Source organism: Abramis brama (assembly GCF_963993115.1).
Source record: "Abramis brama genome assembly, chromosome: 20".
NCBI lineage: Eukaryota > Metazoa > Chordata > Actinopteri > Cypriniformes > Leuciscidae > Abramis > Abramis brama.
The window spans coordinates 9,327,546-9,350,319 of record NC_139982.1 but is presented as its reverse complement, the minus strand read 5'-3'; the positions used below and the strand labels follow the sequence as shown (position 1 = coordinate 9,350,319).

Here is a 22,774-nt window from a genome sequence, read left to right as displayed (position 1 = left end):
GATATCCAACACGAACACGAGAAGTGATCAGAGACTCAAAGCCATTCGCTAAAAGTGCCACCATTTTGTTTGGCACAGAGAAAGCACCTCCACAGACAAAGACGACACCTACAGCAAACAAACCTGCTTCAACCCCTTACTGCCCTTACTGTGACCACCATAAACACTCCCTCAACAATTGCAACAACTTTAAGCAGCTTACCGTTGACCAGAAACGCAACTGGATAAGAGACTGCAACAGATGCTGGCGCTGCGGGAGGAATCATCAAGTTTCAGAGTGCAATCTGAAGATGCGCTGCAAACAGTGTAATGGACGCCACCTGCTGGTCCTTCATGCCATTAATCCCAAGAGTGCAGACATCCCAAAGATTACCCCAAAGGAAGGTCCTTCTTCTAATGCCTGCCTCCTCAACACTATGAACGAGATACTTCTCATTCGTAAGCCTCCTGCCAGCGGAAAGGTTCTTTTGAAGATCGTCAAGGTCATTATCCGAAACGGGGCAAACAAGATAAAAGCCTATGCCATCCTGGACGATGGATCGGAGAGGACCATCCTTCTGCACAATGCTGCCGAACAGTTGGGCTTAAAAGGTCAGCCAGAAGATCTTCCACTTCACACAATCAGGCAGGAATTACAAATGCTCTCTGGTGCAGCAGTGTCCTTTCACATCTCCCCCCTGTCTCAGCCCAGCAAACTGTATCACATAAAGGGTGCATTCACAGCCCAACAGTTGAGTCTTGCTGAACATACACACCCGGTTAAGACCTTGAGGGAGAAATACCACCACCTCAGAGCGCTTCCTTTGAGTCATTTAGAGGCAGTTCGCCCTGTCCTGCTCATCGGATCCGACTACCCCCACCTCATTACGGCAGTGGAGCCAATCCGCCTAGGCCCCCCAGGGGGACCAGCAGCCATCAAGACTCGTCTCGGCTGGACTTTGCAGGGCCCTGTACAACACCTGCAACATGAGGTCAATGTACAACAGTGTCTTTTCACCTCAATGGCACCTCCAGAAACTGATCTTCTCAAACAAGTGGAGAGACTTTGGCAGATAGATGTGCTTCCCTGGCAGAGTGAAAAGATAAGCACAAGATCCAGACAAGACCAGGAAGCAGTGAGAATTCTGGAGAGCAAGACAGTGAGAGTAGAGGTGGATGGTGTTAAGCGCTATGCAACACCACTTCTGCATGTTAAGAACATGCCAGACCTCCAGGCCCCCAAAAATGCTGTTCTCCCTCATCTGCGAGCCACAGAGAGAAGGCTGGCCAAAGACCCAAAGCAAGCAGCTGCCTACACTGCAGAGATTCAGAAACTAGAACGGTCAGGTTATGCAGTCAGGGTGGAATCAAGTGCTGAAACATGCTCAACTAACACCTGGTACATCCCCCATCACCTGGTCCAACACAACAGGAAGAACAGGGTTGTATTTAATTGCTCGTTTCAATATCAGGGTCAAAACCTTAACAAGCTCTTGCTCCCTGGACCTGTGTTAGGCCCATCTCTTCTTGCAGTGTTGCTCAGATTCAGAGAACATTCCATTGCTTTCAGCAGTGACATCAGGGGGATGTTCCACCAGATCAGACTGCTTCCGGAAGACAGGCCACTCCTGCGATTCCTCTGGAGGGATCTAAAGACACAGGATCCACCCAATGTTTATGAATGGCAGGTTCTCCCTTTCGGCACGACATGCAGCCCTTGCTGTGCAATCTTTGCATTACAAAAACATGTCCTTGACCATAGCCAACCTGGGGAAGACGTCCGCCATTCGGTCCTGAAATCTTTCTACGTTGATAATTGTCTCCAAAGCTTCTCCTCAGTGGAAGAGGCGAAGAGTCTTGTTGACAAACTCAGGAGCTTATTAGCAGAGGGGGGTTTTGACCTGAGGCAGTGGTCCAGCAACCAGCTCTCAATCATAAGCCATTTACCTCCTGAGGCCAGATCAGATGGCACTGAACTTTGGATTTCACAAGGGCAGAGCAACACCCAAGAATCTACACTGGGGCTTCTCTGGAATCAACAAACGGACACACTTTCTTATAAGTATCGTCCTATAGCAACCACTGAGACTACCATGCGTACCATTTACAAAGTTGTGGCAAGTCAGTATGACCCCCTGGGCTATCTTATTCCCTTCACTACCAGAGCCAAGCTCATAGTGCAGCACCTTTGGGATAAGAAAAGGGACTGGGATGACCCACATTTACCTGTAGATCTTCTACAGACCTGGAGAGAGTGGGTGGAGGAGCTGCCTGCCCTGCAACACATTGTCCTTCCAAGATGTTACACCAGCCCAATCAGAGACACAGACATGAGTCAGAGAGAAATACATGTTTTCTGTGATGCCTCTGAGCGTGCTTATGGATCAGTCGCCTACCTCCGCACAGAGGATCAACATGGGCAGGTAGAGGTGGCCTTTCTCACAGCCAGATCACGAGTGGCACCCAAAAAACAGCAATCGATTCCTCGTCTGGAACTCTGTGCTGCGCTGACTGGGGCACAACTCGCTAAAGTGGTCAGAACAGAACTGAACCTTCCCATAAACCAATTCATTCTTTGGACTGACTCCACCACAGTCCTCACTTGGCTGCAGTCAGACTCTTGTCGATTTAAAGTGTTTGTCGGAACCAGAGTCGCCGAGATTCAGGACATCACTGACCGGCACACATGGCGTTATGTACCATCAGCTCAAAACCCAGCAGACGATATAACACGAGGGAAAAGCCTAAATAAGCTGGGACCAGACAGCTATTGGTACCAAGGGCCATCCTTTCTCAAAGATCCTCCAAATCTGTGGCCAGAAATCCCACATCCTGTGGCTACAGATGAAGACGAGCTTCGTAAAACAGTTCCCTGCTTCCTTACCTGCTTCACAGCCAGCTTGTCATTCCCTGACATCAGCCTGTATAAAACTTTTGAAGAGCTAATTGAATTCAGGGCCTGTCATGGGGCGGCAGGCAACAGTCCAACGGCTGATGACTACAGAACGGCTGAAATCAGTGTCCTACAACAAGCTCAGGAGGAGTGCTTTCCCTCTGAACTGGAGCAGTTAAAGGTGGGAAAATTACTTTCTAGAAGCAGTCGGTTAAAGACACTTGCCCCTGAACTTGACCATGAGACTCAGCTGATCAGAGTAGGAGGTCGCCTACGTTGGAGCCCTTATCTAGATCCTGACACAGTGCACCCTATTGTCCTAGACCCAAAATACCCAGTCTCTAAACTGCTCATACAAAGTTACGACAGTAAACTCCACCATCCAGGCCCTGAAAGAGTCTTTGCCGAGCTTCGGCGTAAATATTGGATTCTACGAGGCAGAGAGGCCATCAAACGGTGTCAGAGTGCTTGTGTGGACTGCCAGAAGTGGAGAAAAAACCATTAGGTACCAAAAATGGCAGACCTCCCTCCAGCCAGATTACGTTTATTCAAGCCCGCCTTCTACTCAACAGGAATGGATTGCTTCGGTCCATATACTGTTAAAGTAGGTCGCAGAAACGAGAATAAATGGGGCATCCTGTTCAAATGTCTCACTACCTGGGCAGTCTACATTGACGTCCTTCACAGTCTCGACTCTGAGTCATTCCTCATGGCTCTCAGACGATTCATCGCAAGACGAGGCAAGCCATTCGAGCTATTATCAGATCAAGGGACCAACTTTAAAGGAGGGGAGAGAGAACTGAAAGAAGCATATGCAGCTATTGTCCCAGAACTGCAAGAGCAGCTAGCAAGCCAGCAAATACAATTTCACTTTAATCCACCTAATTCTCCACACTTTGGTGGCAGCTGGGAAAGAGAGATTCGTTCCCTAAAACAGGCCTTGATGACAACACTTGGCGCCCAGTCTGTCACCTTCGAAGTGCTGTACACTATGTTGGTGGAGATCGAAGGGATCTTAAATTCCAAGCCAATGGGCTACACTTCATCTAATATTTCTGATCTAGACCCCATCACACCAAACTCCCTTCTGATGGGGCGGCCAGATTCATCTCTTCCTTCTGTGATATACCCGGAATCTGAACTGATCAGTCGACGCAGATGGCGACATAGTCAAGTCCTTGCCGACCAATTCTGGAAGTGCTTCATCAGGTTCTACCTACCCAGCCTTCAGACCCGCCAGAAGTGGCAAGATGAGAAATCTGACTTCCAGGTTGGCACTATCGTCCTGATCGTTGACCCCCAATTGCCCAGAGCCCTCTGGCCGGTGGGCCAGGTGTCAAGGGTATTCCCCGGAGTAGACAGCAGAGTAAGAACAGCTCAAATTAAGGTGGGAGAGAAGTCATACACACGCCCAGTCGCACGTCTCATCAAATTGCCGGCCATACCAGATTAAAGCTATGAGGCCTTTTGTTATTGTACATATTTCCTAACGGATATCTGGGGGCAGCTGTTAAAAAGGCCACTATTAGGCTTATATTTAAGTTTCTTAGTTTCCTTTGCTATATGCCAAAATGACGCATCCGTCATAGCATCCGTCCAGCGGGCCAATCAGCGCCGCGGAAAAGACGTGCAGGTCAGTGCTCCCGCCCACTGAACGGAGTCTGACTTATTCGAGAAAGCGGACGGATGCAAGCTGTACTGTAACGATTAATCCTTGCTAAAGTTGTGTGCGTGCCTCTAAAGTAAGTTTCAGTCTGTTTATACATTGTTCTTTACTCATTTTATGAACGTTTGAATAGCCTCGCATGTGTAAAAGTTAATGTATGCGAGTGACGATACGACAGAGCTCGTAAAGATGTTCGTGTGTATATTTACATACTAGTTTCCTCACATATTTTATTGTTATATTCATAAGACATAATCTATGTGCCTTTTATTCATTATATGGTCTATTTGATATATATATCACTCACTTTTAGAGTTAAAGCACTCTTTTAGCGCATGCGCACTAATGTGATAGTCAGAGCGGCTCCATTTCTGTCCTCAGCGCGCAAGGGTGTCGAATTTCAACCGCTCAGAATTATTGTGAATTACTCATTTCTAGCAGTGCATTTTTCCATATAATTGCACATTTGTTTTCTTATTATACTTTATTAATCATTTTAACTTAATATTAATTGTGAAGATTACTGTTTATATTGTGATGACTACTATTATTTGTTATTGTTACTTATAACTTTTTCTTATATGTTTATTTATAGAAAACCACACACACATGCAAATCAGAATGATCCAGTGTACTGAGTTGTGGTGACAATAAATGGGTTATTTCCGAATATCTGATCATCTCTGGTGAAAGTCTCTAACCGGACTCTCCGTAGTGGGTCTGTTATCAACCGGCAAATTCGGCTTCTACTAGCCAACATTTTTACAGCAGTTATACAACTGTAATCAAGTTAAAGTAAATTCAGAATTAGACTGCGCAGCTGGTGTCTGTGGATTCATACCTCTTTCATTGTCCCGTTATCCACAGAGGAACGATTACTCGAATAATTCGATTACAAAAAAGCTTTTTTTTTGTTGCGATGTCGACTGGAACATGTAAGTTACTAACATTAGCCGTGTTGGCTAACTTAACCTGTGGTTAATGCAGGGTCAAAAATAGCACCATATGCACCGAACAATTTCATTTAGCCCAAATATAGACATTGAAAATTGTGCTTTGTTTGGTCCGTCTGATTTGCATCTAGATCATCTAGATCTTGGGCTCAGAGTGAACTTTTCCAAGGCTATGCTGTCCCCAAGCCAACGTATAAAGTTAATATCCCTAATCAGGCATGTAATTAGTCCCTGCACATGCATTTACTTAAAGTACACCAAATATACTTGAAGTTGGTCCAATTTAGTACACAAAAGTAAACTTAATACACTTAAAATTATGCTTTATTACAATTTAATTACAACTAAAATACTATTAATTTACACACTTTACGTATACTGATAAGTATACTGGCTGCAAGTATATTTGGCTTTTTTTTTTCACCAGGGTATGAATTAAAAAAAGCAGGAAATTGTTGGAAAATACAAAACTCTGTAAAAACAGAAAAATGACATCCCTGTTAGTTAAGCGTAATTTGAATGCATAAAAACCTTAACACAAACAATTATATTAATATAATTTTATTTTATTTGAGTTTTCTTTTTTTAAGCACTTTGAGCCAATAATAAAAATGCTTAATTTTTGGTCATTTAAAAGAATATTGAGCAAACAACAACAGGATGAGGTTTGGATAATTAATCGCTGGGGTGTTGAAGCTGAGGGCTGGAGCACGAGGTGATATCTCGGACCCATTGTAATGTGAAGAATGAAACTCGAGCAGTGTGTTGAATGCAGTGTGTGTGCTCTCTAGCTCCCCCTGTAGGTGCTGTATGAGTATCTGCTCACCAGCAGCGGCACATGAACACTCTGATCAGAAGCGCTTACAGTGAACACAATCTAAATGAAGAAGAAGTAAGACATTAGCTTTCAGACTGTGTAAATACAATCAGTTCACCATTAGTCTTTCCTACAGACCTCAACATATGGGTGAAAGCTGGACTGCCCCAAACTCTCCCAGTACTGGCCCGTCTCGAAGCGGATCTTGTACATTCCTGGAGTGAAGGCGTCGCTGGTTATCAGTCCTGGACAGCGTCCGTCCTCATTCGTGGTTCTGGAAAAATCAGAGACACACTATTTAACATAATGACATTTATTTTCCAGGGTTTTGATTTTAAACCTCTCAGAGTTTGACCCAAACAACTTTGGACAGTTTCGATGGCAACAGTTTTCAGAACACTGTTACAATAATTTACACATTTCTTTGGACAGAGCGAAGACTAGACAAGTGATGTCAACAGAGCTGAGTGTTAGCATTATTCATAGTGTAATTTTTAGTAAAACCTAGTCGGCATGCAAGCCTGTACACAACTCTAATAAACATGAGAATTGACTAAATATTGGGTGCAACAGTCCATTTTAATGAGACTGAATAATTAATACTGACACTTTTTAATACTTGATAGATTTCAAGTAAATTTATTTCCATTTTGGATTAATTTTTTTCACTGAGCTTGTTGATACACATTCTGAAATTGCTTTCTGTGTAGGATACAGGCAATACTTATTAATTAATATTATTATTAATGTTTTATTCTTATAATTTGTCCAAAAGTATTAGACATTTGCAGCAGTTTTGGAATCGGGAGCCATAACCAAGTTGTATTAAAGTAGTATGAATGCTCAATGGCTGTTTTAAAGGTGAAGTGTAATTTCAGCACCATAATATCACCAAACAGAATCGCTAAAAATAATGACTATTTTCAAACTGGTTTTCAAACACCCCTCCCCCCTTCTGCCATTGGTTGACCAAACAGATAGCCCCGCCCCAAACTCATATGATTGGTTGAGCCAGTGTTACTGCGTCAGGCTGGTGGAGATGTTCAGACACTCACAGACAGCCAGAGACGGCATGCGTGGACTCACCCGATGGTCACGAGGCTCCAGACGGTCATGTGGGGGTCCAGGCGGTGTAGACTGAGGGCCATCCGCGCCGCTGGGACCCCGTCCCCGGTGTTCAGCACATGTGTAGTGAGGGGACCTTTCACCGAACCCATCGCTCTCAACCCTTCAACACACAGGAGATCACCCCGTCACATGCATTTATTATAAGACCGTTTAAAACTGAGACCATGTACAGGCAACTTCCACATCTTTACCTGGAGATGTTAAACATGAAGCACATTTAAAATGACTCGACTCACTGCTTTCTACATCAGCCCTCTCTAACAGAATTACTGAAGATATTAAGATCTTACCTGTTATGAAGTCAGTGTCATCTGCCTGTGTGTCGCCGTTTATATGGGGAGGATCTGGACACTGTTTGATTAGTTTCAATGAGTTAATCAACAAAACAAACCAGCGTAAGCACACATGCAGGGTTAATATTTAAGCAAACCGGTCTTAAAAAGTTCCAGTATCACAAACCTTTAGAATATAAAGTACTACAAAACAAAGACAAGATATCTAAATCTAGAGTCCTACGCTGAAGTCGTTTACATACACTAGAAAGGTGGACGAAGCGAGCTGAAATCCTGTTAGAGTGCAGACGGACTTTGACCTCCAGTAACTTGTTTGATTTGGTTCTTTAGATGAGTGGAAAAACATGAAGGTTAACGCTAGTCACAGTGACAAAACAGCTGGAATTTAGATCAGTGGTTTCAGTCTTCAGAGAGCCAGAGCTACATTTTATCCCATTAAGAACATTAACTAACTTTATTACACTATATTGTGCTCAACAGATCATTAGTTACAAAGTTAACAAGTAGTTAAAATGTCATGAAGATTGAACTTCTATCCTCTCCTAGACTGCCTTCGGGTTCAAAACCATGATGATTGTACAGATAATGGCTTTTGAAACGTATTAAAACTGTCATCAGAATGATATTCAGGCAGCATACAGTACTGTACATGAATGTATTTTTATTTCTGTTGGTGAATACATTCAGAATTGTGTGATACAAACAAATAGCATTCCCATTATATTTTACATAATCACAGATAAATATTACGAAAGATACACAAGCATGCAGCGGGAAACCGCTTTACCATGTTATGCCTTATTTCAAAGAACAGTTTTGATAAGTGCTACATTTTTACATGGAAAAAAATGACATATGCTGATCATAAATCTAGTCATAAAACTAAACTGGCCAGACTGATTGATGAGCAGATAGTAAATTACATTTGGGTTCAAATAAGTGTTTTAAATACATTTCATTTTAAATCTTAAGTCTCACATACATTTAATAAATATAAGTAATTGAATTAATTTTTATATCTCAGGGTCATGTATGGGGTTATCAGTTAATATAGATTTATTTAGATATCGTTATTGGCATCAGCCGTTTAATAACCCATATCAGTAACCCATAACTATTGCGTACATATCGTAAAATTATGTGTGTAGGAAATTTGCAATAACATGGCGTGTCTGTGTTTCCATCTTCGATATTAATGTGTCAGTACTTTACTGATTGAAATCATGGAAAAACACCATGTGGTTAAAGTAAGTCATAAAATCAGCAGCAGCGTCTGACAACAAAATACAGTAGTTGAGTTTGTTTCGGTCTGTTTCGACAGCTGTTCCTGAACTGGATTCACACCAGTTTCAAACACTTGAAGCTGAAATCAGTGATCCTGAATGAGTGTTTCAGCATCAGTCCATCACTGAACCACTGAGCTCATGAAGATACGAGCCGATGTCACTCAGCTCTGCGCTCATGTTTAGTTTACAAGATGACAGCTTCAGCGGATCAGTGGAAATTATCCACACATCTCTCCTCGGTTTAATGGTCCTTTTCTTTACACCATCACTGATTAATCCTGTGGCTTTTCCCAACGAACTTGCCGTGTCTGTGAGATAGAGCCACAGAGCAATTAGAAAAAAACATCAGTTTATTTAAAACAAATAGATACAGGGTTTAACTTACCTGAAGTCTTTACATGTAGAACAAATCTGGTTCATAGTCATTAACCTATCAAACACACGCAAGGATACATGTTACACAAAAACTCTTAAATTGCTATAGTATTATATCATTTTTGTACATCCTGAAATATTGTAGGAAGATGTTTTAGTCCAAAAAATAAGTTTGCTCGATCACAATAACAGAAATTTACCAAGGTAACCATAGTTTACATTAAAACGCCATTATTACTACAGATATTGTTACTAGGCGAGTCTCAGGAAACCTGGGCACGTTCTTGACAGGTTTTGACTCAACTACTGTAAAATCATAATAAATTAATACAAAATCTCCTTCAGTAATTATAATTATTATAATTTTTAATTTAACTACTTTAACAGCAGTCACAATATCTGTAATGAAATATTGACAGTAAATTTATAAAACATCTTGGGTTACAAATGTAACCTAGGGTCCCTGAGAAGGGGACAGGACTCGTCAGCGTGACCGGTGTCTGAAGCATGTGTTCAAACACGGCAATTGTATTGGCCGGGCAAAAGCTTATGCCGTCACTACCAGCGCGAGTGTAAGAGAGCGCCTGAGGAACACATCATCCTCTTGTTGTCTAAAGGAGATGTGGCAGGCACCCTGAAAGCATAAGTATTTATACTTTATTAGTATTAGAGACAGTTTAGCCATAATTATTGGCTTATTTTAGTCAATAACCTTAAATATCACTCAATAAGTGCCATAATTAATGAGGATGTAACTTTCACTTTAGAACAGGGGGTCAAATTGTCTTTATTACACTATTTTAGCAATTTATAACAGTAAACCAGCACTAATTAACCAGTTACTAGCTTTATATTGTTCAGTTAACTTTATAGATGGGGAATCACTGAAATATAACTAAATACATTGTTGTACACAAAAATAATATATAGTTTGCTAAGTTGTAAATAATGGTTAAAATGAGTTTACTGTACATTAAGTTAATCTTTATTTACTAGCTTATTTTTGCTTGTTGATCCTTCAATGGCTAATATGTCCTAACTGTATGTTAAGTTAATCATTAATTATTAGTGTGTTATATTCTAGTGTGTAATATTTCTATATATGTAAATATTATTGATCTGCCTGCATTGACACCATTATATGAGAACTGAACTGAACGATGACAATGCAGCTTTCTCCAGAGAGGCGATGTATATAAATGAACTAAATAACTTTTTTACAACAAAAATGAAACATCACTGAACTTTCTTAAGCTGGACTGTGACGCTATTTTCTTCTAGAAACAAACTTTGTTGCATTCCTGTTATCTCTGTAAAGCTGCTTTGAAACAATCTGTATTGTAAAAAGCGCTATATAAATTAATGTGACTTGACTTGACTTAAATGAGGAAGTCCCCGCCGAGAGGTAGGGCAGAGTTGTCCTTGTGTTAATGGTCGTGTAATAACTTCTGTATGACCTGGCAATACACATTTTTGTAAGTGTATCTATAATGTGATAGTCTAAACTAATTTTATTTCGGTTGCGGGTCGGGTCGGGTGCGGATTTTAATTAGTGCTGCTGTCGGAAAACGGGTCGGATGCGGCTTTAAGCACTGCGGGTACGGGCAGGTAAGGCTCAAGGGCTCAAGGGCTTGGAATCATTTACCCACTGAAAGATTTATTTAAGGGAATATGGCCAGGCTTGCAGAGACCCTGGTAAAGCATCAACCCCTAGCATCACCAGCAAAGCTGACTCCTGCCATCCTAGCCTGGTCAGCCTACAACCTCTCTGCCTAAGCAGAATCTCTAGATCCAGCACTCTCACAGAGGCCTCCAATGAGAAGGTATTGCAACAGGCAGTGACCACTTCACACCAGATTCCAGAGACAGTCCTAGAAAGCAGAGACTCAGTATATTGATCCTCCAAGCGAGGGGCGTCACTCTGCTCAGCCAAAAAAGGGGTTCTCCAGGCCTTGCAGAGCACTGAAGTTAGAGAGCTGCACTCCTGCGGGACCCAACGCAACAGAGTGCGGTACGGGGGTAGATTTGATGGCCGAGTGCGGGCGGTAAGGTGCTTGTGTGTGTGCGGGTTGCAGGAGAATAAAACGATTTGTGGCACTCCCGCAAAATGAAATATCTATAAATAAAACATATAAAATCAAATAAATTGTTATTCATCTGTTGCACAAAAGTAACAACTAAAAAACAACTAAAACAAAATAAAAACAATTTACAGGCAGAGTTTCTATTTTAACATGTTTTTGCAGCATTGTGCAATGTAGCCAATCACAGACATATGTGTTGATTTCTTGAACGCAATGGCCGATCAGATGCATTTAAGACAGAATCCACTCACCGCTCAAAACTGAGTTTTTGTTCAGTGCTGAATTCTGCATGCGGGCAAATCCTCTAATTATAACAAACAAAGTGTAGACATTATGAAAGAATCATTGTGCAGCCAGCTTCATTGATGATAACAGAGCTTTGTGAGATTGCGATGAAATGACATATCAGCTTTTTAGGAATTATTAGGGGACTTTGCGTGCATTCTGCCATGCTAAACCATGCACACAGTGGCCTATGCTTGCTTTTATGTTAAATTAACAGTGGTTTGTGAATGTTGATGCTTTAATAAGTACAATTAATACTAGCACTTGCCTATTCTATTCTATTTGCTTTTCTGAGAAAAAAAAAACCTTCTGATGTTTTACCTGGACTAGACTAACTGAGACTTGTTACAGCACTTGTATACTGTTGCCCTCTTGCTGGTCTGATTGCTTCTATTGTTCTCCTCAGTTGTAAGTCGCTTTGGATAAAAGCGTCTGCTAAATGATTCAATGAAAATGTAATAACAAATAATTTATCTGAAGCGTTTATGCTGATGTGCAGGTTGTGGCGACATGTAGGCTAACTTGCAAGTATGTACGTACAGAAAAAAATCTATTTATACTTCTATGCAGGCTTTTAAGGCTTGGCCCAAAAAACAGTTTGTCCAGGAGGCTGAAAGCCCATCACTAGACAATCCTGTTATATGGGCTGTAATGGAGTGGGTATTGAGAGTGTTGAACAGTACAAGTATTCGGGTACTGTCTTAGATAACAAATTGTCTTTTTCTTCAAATACTGAAGCTTTGTGTAAGAAGGGGCAGCAAAGATCGTATTGCTTGCGGAAACTAAGGTCATTTAACGTGGATAAAACATTGATGTGTATGTTCTACAGATCCTATACTGAGTCGCTGTTATCTTTTTCACTGTTTAATTTAATCACAGGTTTAATTCTCTAAATGTGAAAAACAAAAATTGTCTTAAGAGGATTGTAAACCAGGGAAGTAAAGTAATGGGGATGAAGCAGATGACAGTGGCCCAGCTAATATCACAGATAGGTTTTGGGTAAAGCCCAGAGCATATTGTTAGATGATTCCAACCCCATGTATCACAAGTTTTACCTCCTCCCTTCTGGTATTCGGTATAGAACTCCTATTAGTAAAACAAATCGGTTTAGACATTCATTTATCCCCTCAGCTGTAAAGTTCTTAAATTTAAGGTAAATACTTTTTAGTAAGGAAATTGTATTTTTTTTCTTTCCTTGTATTGTGTCTATGTGTTTTCTTGTGTGACATGCTTGTATGCTGCACCAAATTGCCTTCGGGAAATGAATAAAGATTAACTGAACTGAGAGAGCAAGGCACTCTGCATACTGAACCTATTAACAAGGGGAGTACCAAACTTGACTCTTTTGAACAAGAGTAGGCCTAACTACGTATTATACCAGGGACAACCCTACCAAGGGTCCCGGAGAATCATACCACTGGACATAGCTATCCAGACAGAGCTCAGGGATTGCAGACTTCTGCAGGAAGACTCTCTAAACGAGAGGAGGTAATACTTCCTCATACTAGGGCTGCTTAACAAGGAAGCTCACAGAGAGCCATTTCACTTGATACTGCCCACATTAGGATAGCAGAGGCCTTTCGCAAAGAAAGCCAGGCCGTTCGAATTCACTGTCCCAGTGGTTGGCTCAAGGGAGTGGACACTTCAACCGAACGACTCTCAATAGATGACCAAAAGCGTAACAACAATCTGCTTTTTCAAAAAGCATCCAAGGCTAGTTTTGAGAAAAAGCTCTAGATAGTTGAGGCCTCAAGCTGATAATTCTCTAGAACGAGAGGAGGCCTAATGGCACTACTCAAAATAAGCCGTCCTATCAGGACTTACTGAAAGCCGTTCCACTTGGAACATCATATTAGTAGTAGAAGAGTGAAAAACTCATAGAACGACTTTCCAGAACAAGATCCTCCACTAATTACTCCATATCCGAAAAACATTTTATCGAGGAGGCTCACAGAAGGCCTTGCCACTCGAAACAGCCCTTCCAGAGGAGAGAACCCAAGCAGGATCGATCCGCAGTCATGGTGGCACAAGTGAAGGAGATCTAATGAGCGGCGGCCTCAGCCAAACGACTGAGAGGTGGCCTAGTTAATTCCAATGCCTAACCATACGTAGCACTAGAGAGCGAAGGTCTCAGCATGATGACCGTCTAAAAGGAATGCTCAATCAAAATAACTTATCAAGAGGGGCTTTCGCACCGGAGGAACCTTAGTTTCTAGAACTATTAGTGGAAGTACCCGGATTTTGGCGTGTTCATACCGCAGGAACTATTTTAGTTCTAGGAAATCCTTTTGGAGGAACTAATTCAGCTTCTACTTCAGAGTCGGTCTAAACCAGCACTGTAGGAACTATCCGTGACGTTAGTGTTCGCTGATTGGCCGAACGCACGTGAAACACCAGTACCCGCCATTTAAAAAAAAAAGCTGTGTAAACACACAGATTATAGCCTATATATTTACTCCAGAAACTAACTCTAAGAAAATGGAAAACAGTGAAAGATGTGCCTTTTAATCTTTACGCTGAGGAGAAAATGCAACGCAACTTTGAGGGGACCAAGCCAAACATGATTATGTATTTCTGCTCAGCTAGCAGCACTGGACATCAACTACATGGCATATATGCTAATAACTTTTCACATGCACGGTCTACTTTCTATGTATAACAGTTCTATCTAATAACGTATTTGACAGGACTGTTAGACAGATCATAAGATATTGAACACGGACAATGCAAGCGCTGTGAGCTCCGACTCTGGCGTTCTCAGCGCCGTCAAAATAAAAGTCACTACAATGCGGCTTACGTCACTTCAGAGTTCCTACTGGTGGTGCGCATGCAACCAGGAAAACCATTGTTCCTAAAGGGACCATTAGTTCTCGGGGAACCACCCTGGTAGCTAGTTCCTAGAACTAAACTCCTAGAACTACCCGGTGCAAAAGCCCCTAAAGAGCCCCTCAGAAAGCCACTCACTTGATTTTACAAGGAACAGAGCTCTTAGGGAGCGAGTACTCAGTATAATGGGAGTACTAATAACGCTCAACTATGATCATGCTGGTGAAAGCATGAAAGCCATTCGCCTGATTATAGAGCTCTTAGGGAGTGGGGTACTCTGTATGAAGACCCTCTGACGGGACTACTACCAACGCTTGACTAAATGAGATTGTCAAGGAGGCTTAGCAAAAGCCATCCAACTTAACTTAATCGGGAAAGGTAGTTTTCTCATGCCCCAGTGGGCCACCCTGACAAAAACCATAACATCAATACCATCACATTAAGGAGCATGGCGACCGCACCACACAGCATAACTCCCTCCAGAGCTGCACACTCCGTTCAAACGCTAGATTCTGATCTCTGTAATGAGACCGAGAACGAGTCTACTGCCATGAATGCATCGCTACGAAATTTTTCCAACTCACTCCAGAGCTAAACGCACTCATACAAAAGCTGATATGGGTGGAGCTTCTCACCGCGACCGCATTACAAAGCAGACATTCAACTCCCTTGAGAGCCGAATGAATGCATCGCTAAGAGTGCCTTTATCTCCCTCCAGAGCTGTATGCGTTCGTGCAAACGACGACTACTATTCCTCAAGAGAGAAATAAGCTTCTTATCAGTCTAATTCATGTGAGCATATCCAGCTTGGTGGAGGAGTCAAACGTGCATCACCTGTGGTGTTTCTGTCTGATACGTGCATACAGACAAACGGCTCCTGAAGACAAAGAAGAGGATGACGTGCTCCTCTGGTGCCCTTTTGTACTCTTGTACTGGTAGTGACGTCATAGGCTGATCATAGGCATCATAGGGTGACGTGTGGGCATGTTTAGCTACGGGGGGAAATTATTATTTGATCCCCTGCTGATTTTGTAAGTTCGCCCACTTACAAAGAAATGAAGGGTCTATAATATTTATGGTAGGTTTATTTTAACGGATAGAGACAGAATATCAACCAAAAAATCCAGAAAAAAAACATTATATCAAGGTTATAAATTGATTTGCATTTCAGTAAGTGAACTAAGTATTTGATCCCCAAGCAAAACATGCCTTAGTACTTGATGGAGAAACCTTTGTTGGCAAGCAAAGAGGTAAGATGTTTCTTGTAAGTTGGTCACCAGGTTTGCACACATCTCACAAGGGATTTTGGTCCACTCCTCTTTATAGATACTCTCAAAATCCTTAAGGTTTCTTGGCTGTCACTTGGCCAGTTTCAGCTCCCTCCACAGATTTTCTATAGGATTACGGTCTGGAGACTGGCTAGGCCACTCCAAGATCTTAATGTGCTTCTTCTTGAGCCACTCCTTTGTTGCCTTGGAGGTATGTTTTGGGTCATTATCATGCTGGAAGACCCATCCACAACCCATCTTCAGTGTTCTGGCTGAGGGAAGGAGGTCCTCGTCCAAGATTTTATGGTACATGGCCCCGTCCATCAGCCCCTCAAAACAATGAAGTCGTCCTGTACCCTTAACAGAGAAACAGCCGCAGAGCATGATGTCTGACTGTAGGGATGGTGTTCTTGGGGCCATAGTCAGCATTTCTCTTCCTCCAAACACGACGAGTTGAGTTGATGCCAAAGAGCTCAATTTTGGTCTCATCTGACCACAGCACTTTCTCCCAAGCCTTCTCTGAATCATTAGATGTTCATTGGCAAACTTCAGATGGGCTTCTACATGTGCCTTCTTGAGCAGGGGGACCTTGTGGGCGCTGCAGGATTTCAGTCCATTGCGGTGTAGTGTGTTACCAATGGTTTGCTTGGTGACTGTGGTCCCAACTGCCTTGAGATCAATTTTAACATTGAGCTAATTTTTTTGTACATTTGGAGTGCTGTCAATACAGAGAACAACAAAATAAATTGGTGTTGCTTACACCGTGTTATCCTCTTTTTAAAATTTGCACCCTGTTGACTTCAATGGGGCAAGTTTTAAACCTGCTTTTAGCCTCTTAACATCCTTGATGTGTCATTACAAGTGCACAGCCAATGTGAGTGATTCCTTCAGAGTGAACACGATGAATCTGACTGCAGTAGATGTGAAAGATATGAATAAAAATTATGTTTATTCAGCCAGCGCTCATACCTGTGTTTACATCCTGTTTTCGGTCGAAGTCCATAGTAATCGATTGTCTAGTTCACGCGCATAGGTTTAGTACCTATGATCACGGGCGTGAACTCGACAATCGATTACGGGATCTTGCATGGAGCTCCAGACCGAGGGCGATTGATTTTTCATTTTGTATTTCTTCCATTTCTGAATAATGACACCAACAGAAGTCTCCTCCTTCTTATAGCTTCTTATCTTATGGTCTTATAGCCCATTTCAGCCTTGTGCAGGTCTACGATCTGGTCCCTGACGTTTGACATCTCTTTGGTCTTGCCCATGGTGGTGGAGAGGTTGGAATGGAAGATACAGATTCTGTGGACAGGTGTATTTTAAACACATAATGAGGAATTACTTATTAATGAGGAATACACATAACATATAGGAATACTTACTTAAAGTGACAGGACTAATCTGTGTTCCACATGGGCACGTAACCAATCTGTGGGAGGCAGAATTCTTGCTGGTTGGTAGGGGATCAAATACTTATTTCACTCGACCAAATGCTAATCAATTTACAACCTTTATATAATGAATTTTTCTGGATCTTTTGGTTGATATTCTGTCTCTATCTGTTAAAATAAACCTACCATAAAAATTATAGACCCTTCATTTCTTGATCAGCAGGGAATCAAATAATTATTTCCCCCACTGTATACTTGTGAGGACCAAATGTCCCCACAAGGATAGTAAAACCTGAGATTATCTACTATCCGCTGGTTGGTCCTCACAAGGGAAATTTATTAATAAACATAATAAATTGTGCTTATTTGAAAATATAAAAATGCAGAAAGTTTTTTGTGACTGGAAGGTTTAAGGGTAGGGTTAGTGTAAGGGGACAGACGTGGCCGCCGTTGCCCTACACTTTGGCCTTCATGCCCCGTGAAAAAAAAAATCATCGTACGGCCACAGTGGCCTGTGTGCCCTGGCCCTGTCCAAGTTCCACCCAAGTAGTCTCTGAACTTCAATTAGTTTGTGGATTCGCGCAGGTGCAGTGTCATAATCACATCGATGATCTCACGCATCAAAACAGCAGTGCAAGAAGCATGTAAACGTCAGCACCAACAGAAGAACGACACTCTGTTGTCGACACTGGTGCATAGATATATACACTAGATTTCGCCTTGGCTACGGCATTCGTTCATGAACTGCCGTAGCCAAGGCAAAATCTATATGTCTATCTATGCACCAGTCTGCGCACACGTCACACAGCAGGAAGCGCGGGCGCCCTCAGATCACGACGTCGCTGTGTTACAAGAGGTAAAAACGATATAAATACTGTTCGTTTTCTCACACAAACCGCTCGTTTCATGTCTTAGGCCATCAATGTGTACTTACGATGGGGAATTGTTTAATTTGGACGATGGGGAATTGTTTTAATTTGGACTCTGTGGATGCTCTTTGAGACCGTGACCATAGACCTGCATTATATGACTGACAGACAAGAACGGTTTGACCTAAAATGATCAAAATCTATTTGCTAGTAGATAAGTGCCCTTTTCAGAAAAGGGCCCTATGCAAGGTTCCAGAGGTAACGGCGTCGGCGCACTGAAGCGTTTTTTTTTTTTTTATAGTTCAAAGTTACTATAAGATTTAATGTTATTACCTTGACAAACTATAACTTACATCATTAAAAAGATATAAGACTCACGTTTCAGTATTTGACCACTATTGTATTCTGAGAAATTTATATTGACAGTTATGTCTTAATTTGTGTCAGGAGTTATGAAATGCAAAAATGAGTCGATACATTTAATATGAATTATGAGCGTCAGACGCTCCCATTCATAAAAAACTCCTGTGCTGTCGTCATGAAAGCGATTCACAAAACAACGTCCCTCACGTCTTTTAGCTCAAAAGTGTGCAGATTTGGAGAAATATTGATATATTCTCAGTTTACATCAGATTTCTATTGACAGGAATAATATTTTATTGAATTTATAGCCAAATGCGTCGATGTAATCATTATGAGCGCTGTATACTGATGTGCTGTGTTTTCAATTCATACCAGCAGCCTGAGGGCGCTCTACTGAACATTATAGTCCATATTTGAAACGCATGAAGAAGAGTGTTCGACAATGCAGGAAATTATTAATTTATTGGCATTTGTGTTGTTTCTGAATGCTTTTATTGGCATTTGTGTTGTTTCTGAATGCTTTTATTGGCATTTGTGGTATTTCTGAATGCTTTTATTGGCATTTATGTTGTTTCTATTGTTGTGTGAGGGTGTATACCTTCTGGATGTAATGGCGCTCTCTCTCTCTCTCATTAAAAAATGTTTTTTTTTATTAAAAAAGTCATAATCCATGTCTTATTCCAAATTAGGATGTTATGGTATCAAATCTGAATGGGAAAACCATTGAATTGTACGATGGCCTTTGTGCCCTGTCATATGGCCTTGGTGCCCCTAAAAAAAAAAAAAAGGTGGAGGCCAAATGGCCTTGCCCCTAAAATTACATAATTCCCACCCTGGACAGAATATAAAGTTTTTACAGTATAAAAATCATTATGTCTATGGAAAGTCCTCATAAAACATGAAAACACAACGTGTGTGTGTGTGTGTGTGTGTGTGTTTACATGCTGTCTGTCTTCATCACTGTTGTCTGCTGTCTGTGGACTCTGTGTCTCTCTGTCAGTCCTCGAGGGAGGAGAGCTACCAGACGAGTCGTCCGCACTGCTCACAGAGCCGTGGAGCGGAGAGAACGCCACACCGTCTCCTGAGACACACACACACACAAGAGCGATAAATGGCATCAAACAGAAGATCAAGGACAGAGACAAGGCACCGTCTCTTTGGACATCCCACTTGCCCAAACTGTGAGACATTACATCACAAATATGAGTCAGTCTCTGGCCTGGTTCATAATCCCCTGTTGTGCTCTGATGATGGAAGAATGAGTGTTTTACCGCACAGCTCTTGGTTTTGAGGGTCCATCTGCTCCAGACTGTCCAGCAGCTCGTCTATCTGTGATTTAATCACGGTCAGTTCCTTCTTAATGCACATCAGCTCCTCCATTCTTACTGCGTAAAGAGAAGAAGGACAGGGTCAGCGCATCTGTAGAGTTCAGCATATACAGTGACAATCAGCAGCAGCTGAAAAATATGAGGTTCTTACATTATAGTTGAAGTGTGATATTTAAAATAAAATGTAATCATGTATTCAAGTCATTAGGGACGTTCACACCATGTCGGAATTACTGTAAATATGACATTCCGAATTGTAAAAAAAGGTTCATGTTCTCATCGAACTCGTAATTACAACTTGGAATTTTCTGAATGTTGTTAATGCTTAATAATGCAATTTCAATCTAAAAATAAGCAAATGACAATACAGTTTAATGTAGCTATTACAGAGTTGGATTACTTATGTCCAATGTCCTGCTAAATCAACTTTAACATTTTATCAATAATGTATTTGCATAATGACTTCTTGTATTGTGATTTTGTTTAATTTGGCATAAACAGCACCAAGTAGAACTTCTGGGTTTGCATGTAGTATGTGTGGTAATTAGGACATGGTGTGAATGAAGCTATCGGTCTGACAAATGGTCCCGCTCCAAACTAAAGGCATTGGGGGAAAAAAACAATTACACCAATATTGCTATGTCAGGCCAATCAACTATGGAGTAACTATGGCACCACTATAGAGTAGAAATTACATACTGCAGCTTTAAATTAAGACGCTGAGATGTAGACATTATGCTAACTTACACATACCTTGCCTATTCTTTGCTGTTCACAGTGTCTAGTTCTTTCACAGAGACAGATGATTTCTCAGGACATCAGAACATAAGTGTGTAATTTCTGTGCCAGTAGCAAAAACACACAAACTGCAAAAATTACAGTTGTTTCCAAACAGGTTTCCCTGCTGTCCTTTTCGGTCCCAACACCCCTGTCATTGGTTGGACAAACATGTAGCCCCGCCACAATTAAGTGTTTTCACCACTTTAACCCTCATCATTCCCTCGCACTTTATAACATATTTTTCCCTCGCGGGTCAAAATGAACCAAAGCCCTACAATTATACTTAAGGTTTTTTTTTTTTTTTTTCAGAGCTTATTTTATTTCATTTTGAAAATAGTTTTTAATGCTATTTTTTGAAGATTTTTTTTGTTATTTTTTATTTTATTTACCTTTTAAATGATTAGATTTGATCAATAAATAATACTGTAAATACACATTCCTCACATTCTTTCAACTTAAATTCAAAATAACACACAATTTCATGTATAACCCTTTTTTTCTGAATTGCTAAAACACTAAACCCCATTCTCTGAACCAAATTCTCAATAGCCTAAACCAATTTGTCGTTCAGGTAGTTAAAACACTGTTAGCAAATCTCATGAACTCTTTTTGCAAAACTCTAAACACATTCTCACTCACTAAAACACATTTTGCACTTTTGTTTCAAAATGCAAAACACAGGCAGGCAAAAGTTAAACACAGCTCAGTTGTCGTCGTTTACACACAACGACTCAAAATTGTTAACACTTATTTCTAATGATGTGACCAAACCAACATACAAGTCAGTTCACAGTCCCAAAATGTTGCACTGAATGTTGATCCCAACAATGGATGGAAACAATATAAGAGGGAGAGGAGGAAGAGGATGAGTATAAGAGAAGGAAGAGGATGAGGACGAGGAAGAGCAGGTGTGTATAGTGTGGTCAAGGCTGGATCTGCTTTAGGGTTTTTCTCTTCTCCTGCAGAGATGACAGTGTCTGAGATGTGGAGAAACTCCTCCGGCCGGACCCAACATGAAGACATGATGCTTAAGCAGAGTCAATCTCTCACTGACCGTGATTCTGCAGTTGCACAACTCTTCTGAGTGTCCTTTATTGTAACATGCTTTTCATTTAGAGTTTTTTTACTGTCACCTTTTTGTCTTTTGCAGTTGGGTCACTGTATTTTCACAGAACACAAGTGCCGAATACTGTATACAGACCTTTAGTACTATACAATATTCAGTACAATGCTATGCAGTGCATACAGTATTTATTCACCTTACTACTGCAAGTTGCAATTATTTTTTTATGTAATTGCAAAATTTGTCTAATTTGTTTTAATATACTTTTTTTATGTAACTGCATGCTCTGGATTCTGTGTTCTCCATTTTTTGATGTAGTGTCTAATGAATGATTTGTCGCATTGTTTGATTTTGAGCACAGATACAATGGTTTTGAGGCAATTGTTTGGTTTTGCCAGAAGAGTCAGAGGTTCTGTGAATGTGGTTTGAAAATTTTGTTTTTGTTTTTAAGGTTTTGAGAAAGTGAGTGATGGTTTCAAGAAATGTGTTTTAGCAATTCAGAAAAACTGTAATTCAGCTCACAATATCTTACATTGGGTGTCTTTGCCGGACTCTTGTGGAAAAAAATAATATAACATGATATTTCATGACTCTTGCCACTAGATGGCGTTATAGCTCTATATGGAGCAAATGAGCTGTTCCGCTGGGTCCTAAAGTCAGTTATTCAGTCTGCATTCAGATACACATCTAGACATAATAAAATATTTTTTTGGTAAAGTTTTAGCATTTTTAGTTTGAATTTTGAGCATTTTTAGGTTTTTCTATGGCATTCCTTGCATTCTTTTCATTCCTAAGGGGGTCAAATTGTTACTTTTTTAAATTTCAACCACAAAACTCCTCGAATCAATTAAATTTTGTGTGTGTGTGTATTCGTGGTTCAAGTGCGACAAAAGTCCTGGGGTCTTGGACCCCTTTGATGAACACTCAATTTTTAAAAAAAGAAAAAAAAAAAGAGGGAAGGAAGAGGGTTTAAGGACCGTTTAGCATCAAAATAACCTACTTTAGCTTTAAACGTTTTTTTAAAGAACCAAAGTCAAACTGCTGGACTTTCAAGAGTCAAATAAGGAGATGTTTCAGGGATTAATTCATTCTCTGTACAAGCCCAGATATCAGCAACTCTTCTA

General features: G+C 41.0%; 2 protein-coding genes across 3 annotated transcripts in view; both read right to left on the bottom strand.

The window, feature by feature from the left end:
• Nucleotides 1-5,798: 5,798 nt before the first annotated feature.
• urahb (urate (5-hydroxyiso-) hydrolase b) lies at nt 5,799-8,046 on the bottom strand. 2 transcript variants are annotated; one of them, XM_084095563.1, is made up of 5 exons: nt 7,896-8,031; nt 7,727-7,787; nt 7,395-7,536; nt 6,447-6,582; nt 5,799-6,368 (listed from the first exon to the last, which is right to left on the bottom strand). In XM_084095563.1, exons 3-5 carry the CDS (start codon nt 7,523-7,525, stop codon nt 6,279-6,281), a joined length of 357 nt encoding a protein of 118 aa, XP_083951689.1. In that variant the 5' UTR covers nt 7,526-7,536; nt 7,727-7,787; nt 7,896-8,031; the 3' UTR covers nt 5,799-6,278. The 2 variants fall into 2 exon arrangements, with proteins under 2 accessions (XP_083951689.1, XP_083951690.1); XM_084095564.1 differs by having other exon boundaries at nt 5,800-6,368; nt 7,972-8,046.
• A 327-nt stretch (nt 8,047-8,373) lies between these two features.
• The window catches only part of LOC311071147 (uncharacterized protein), a 30,810-nt gene continuing 16,409 nt past the window's right edge, over nt 8,374-22,774 (bottom strand). The window contains exons 4-7 of the mRNA XM_084095367.1: nt 19,751-19,864; nt 19,421-19,560; nt 9,401-9,445; nt 8,374-9,323 (exon numbers count right to left, since the gene is read on the bottom strand). Coding sequence (XP_083951493.1) covers nt 9,410-9,445; nt 19,421-19,560; nt 19,751-19,864 — 290 coding nt within the window. The 3' untranslated portion in view covers nt 8,374-9,323; nt 9,401-9,409. The remainder of the gene's footprint in view (nt 9,324-9,400; nt 9,446-19,420; nt 19,561-19,750; nt 19,865-22,774) is intronic.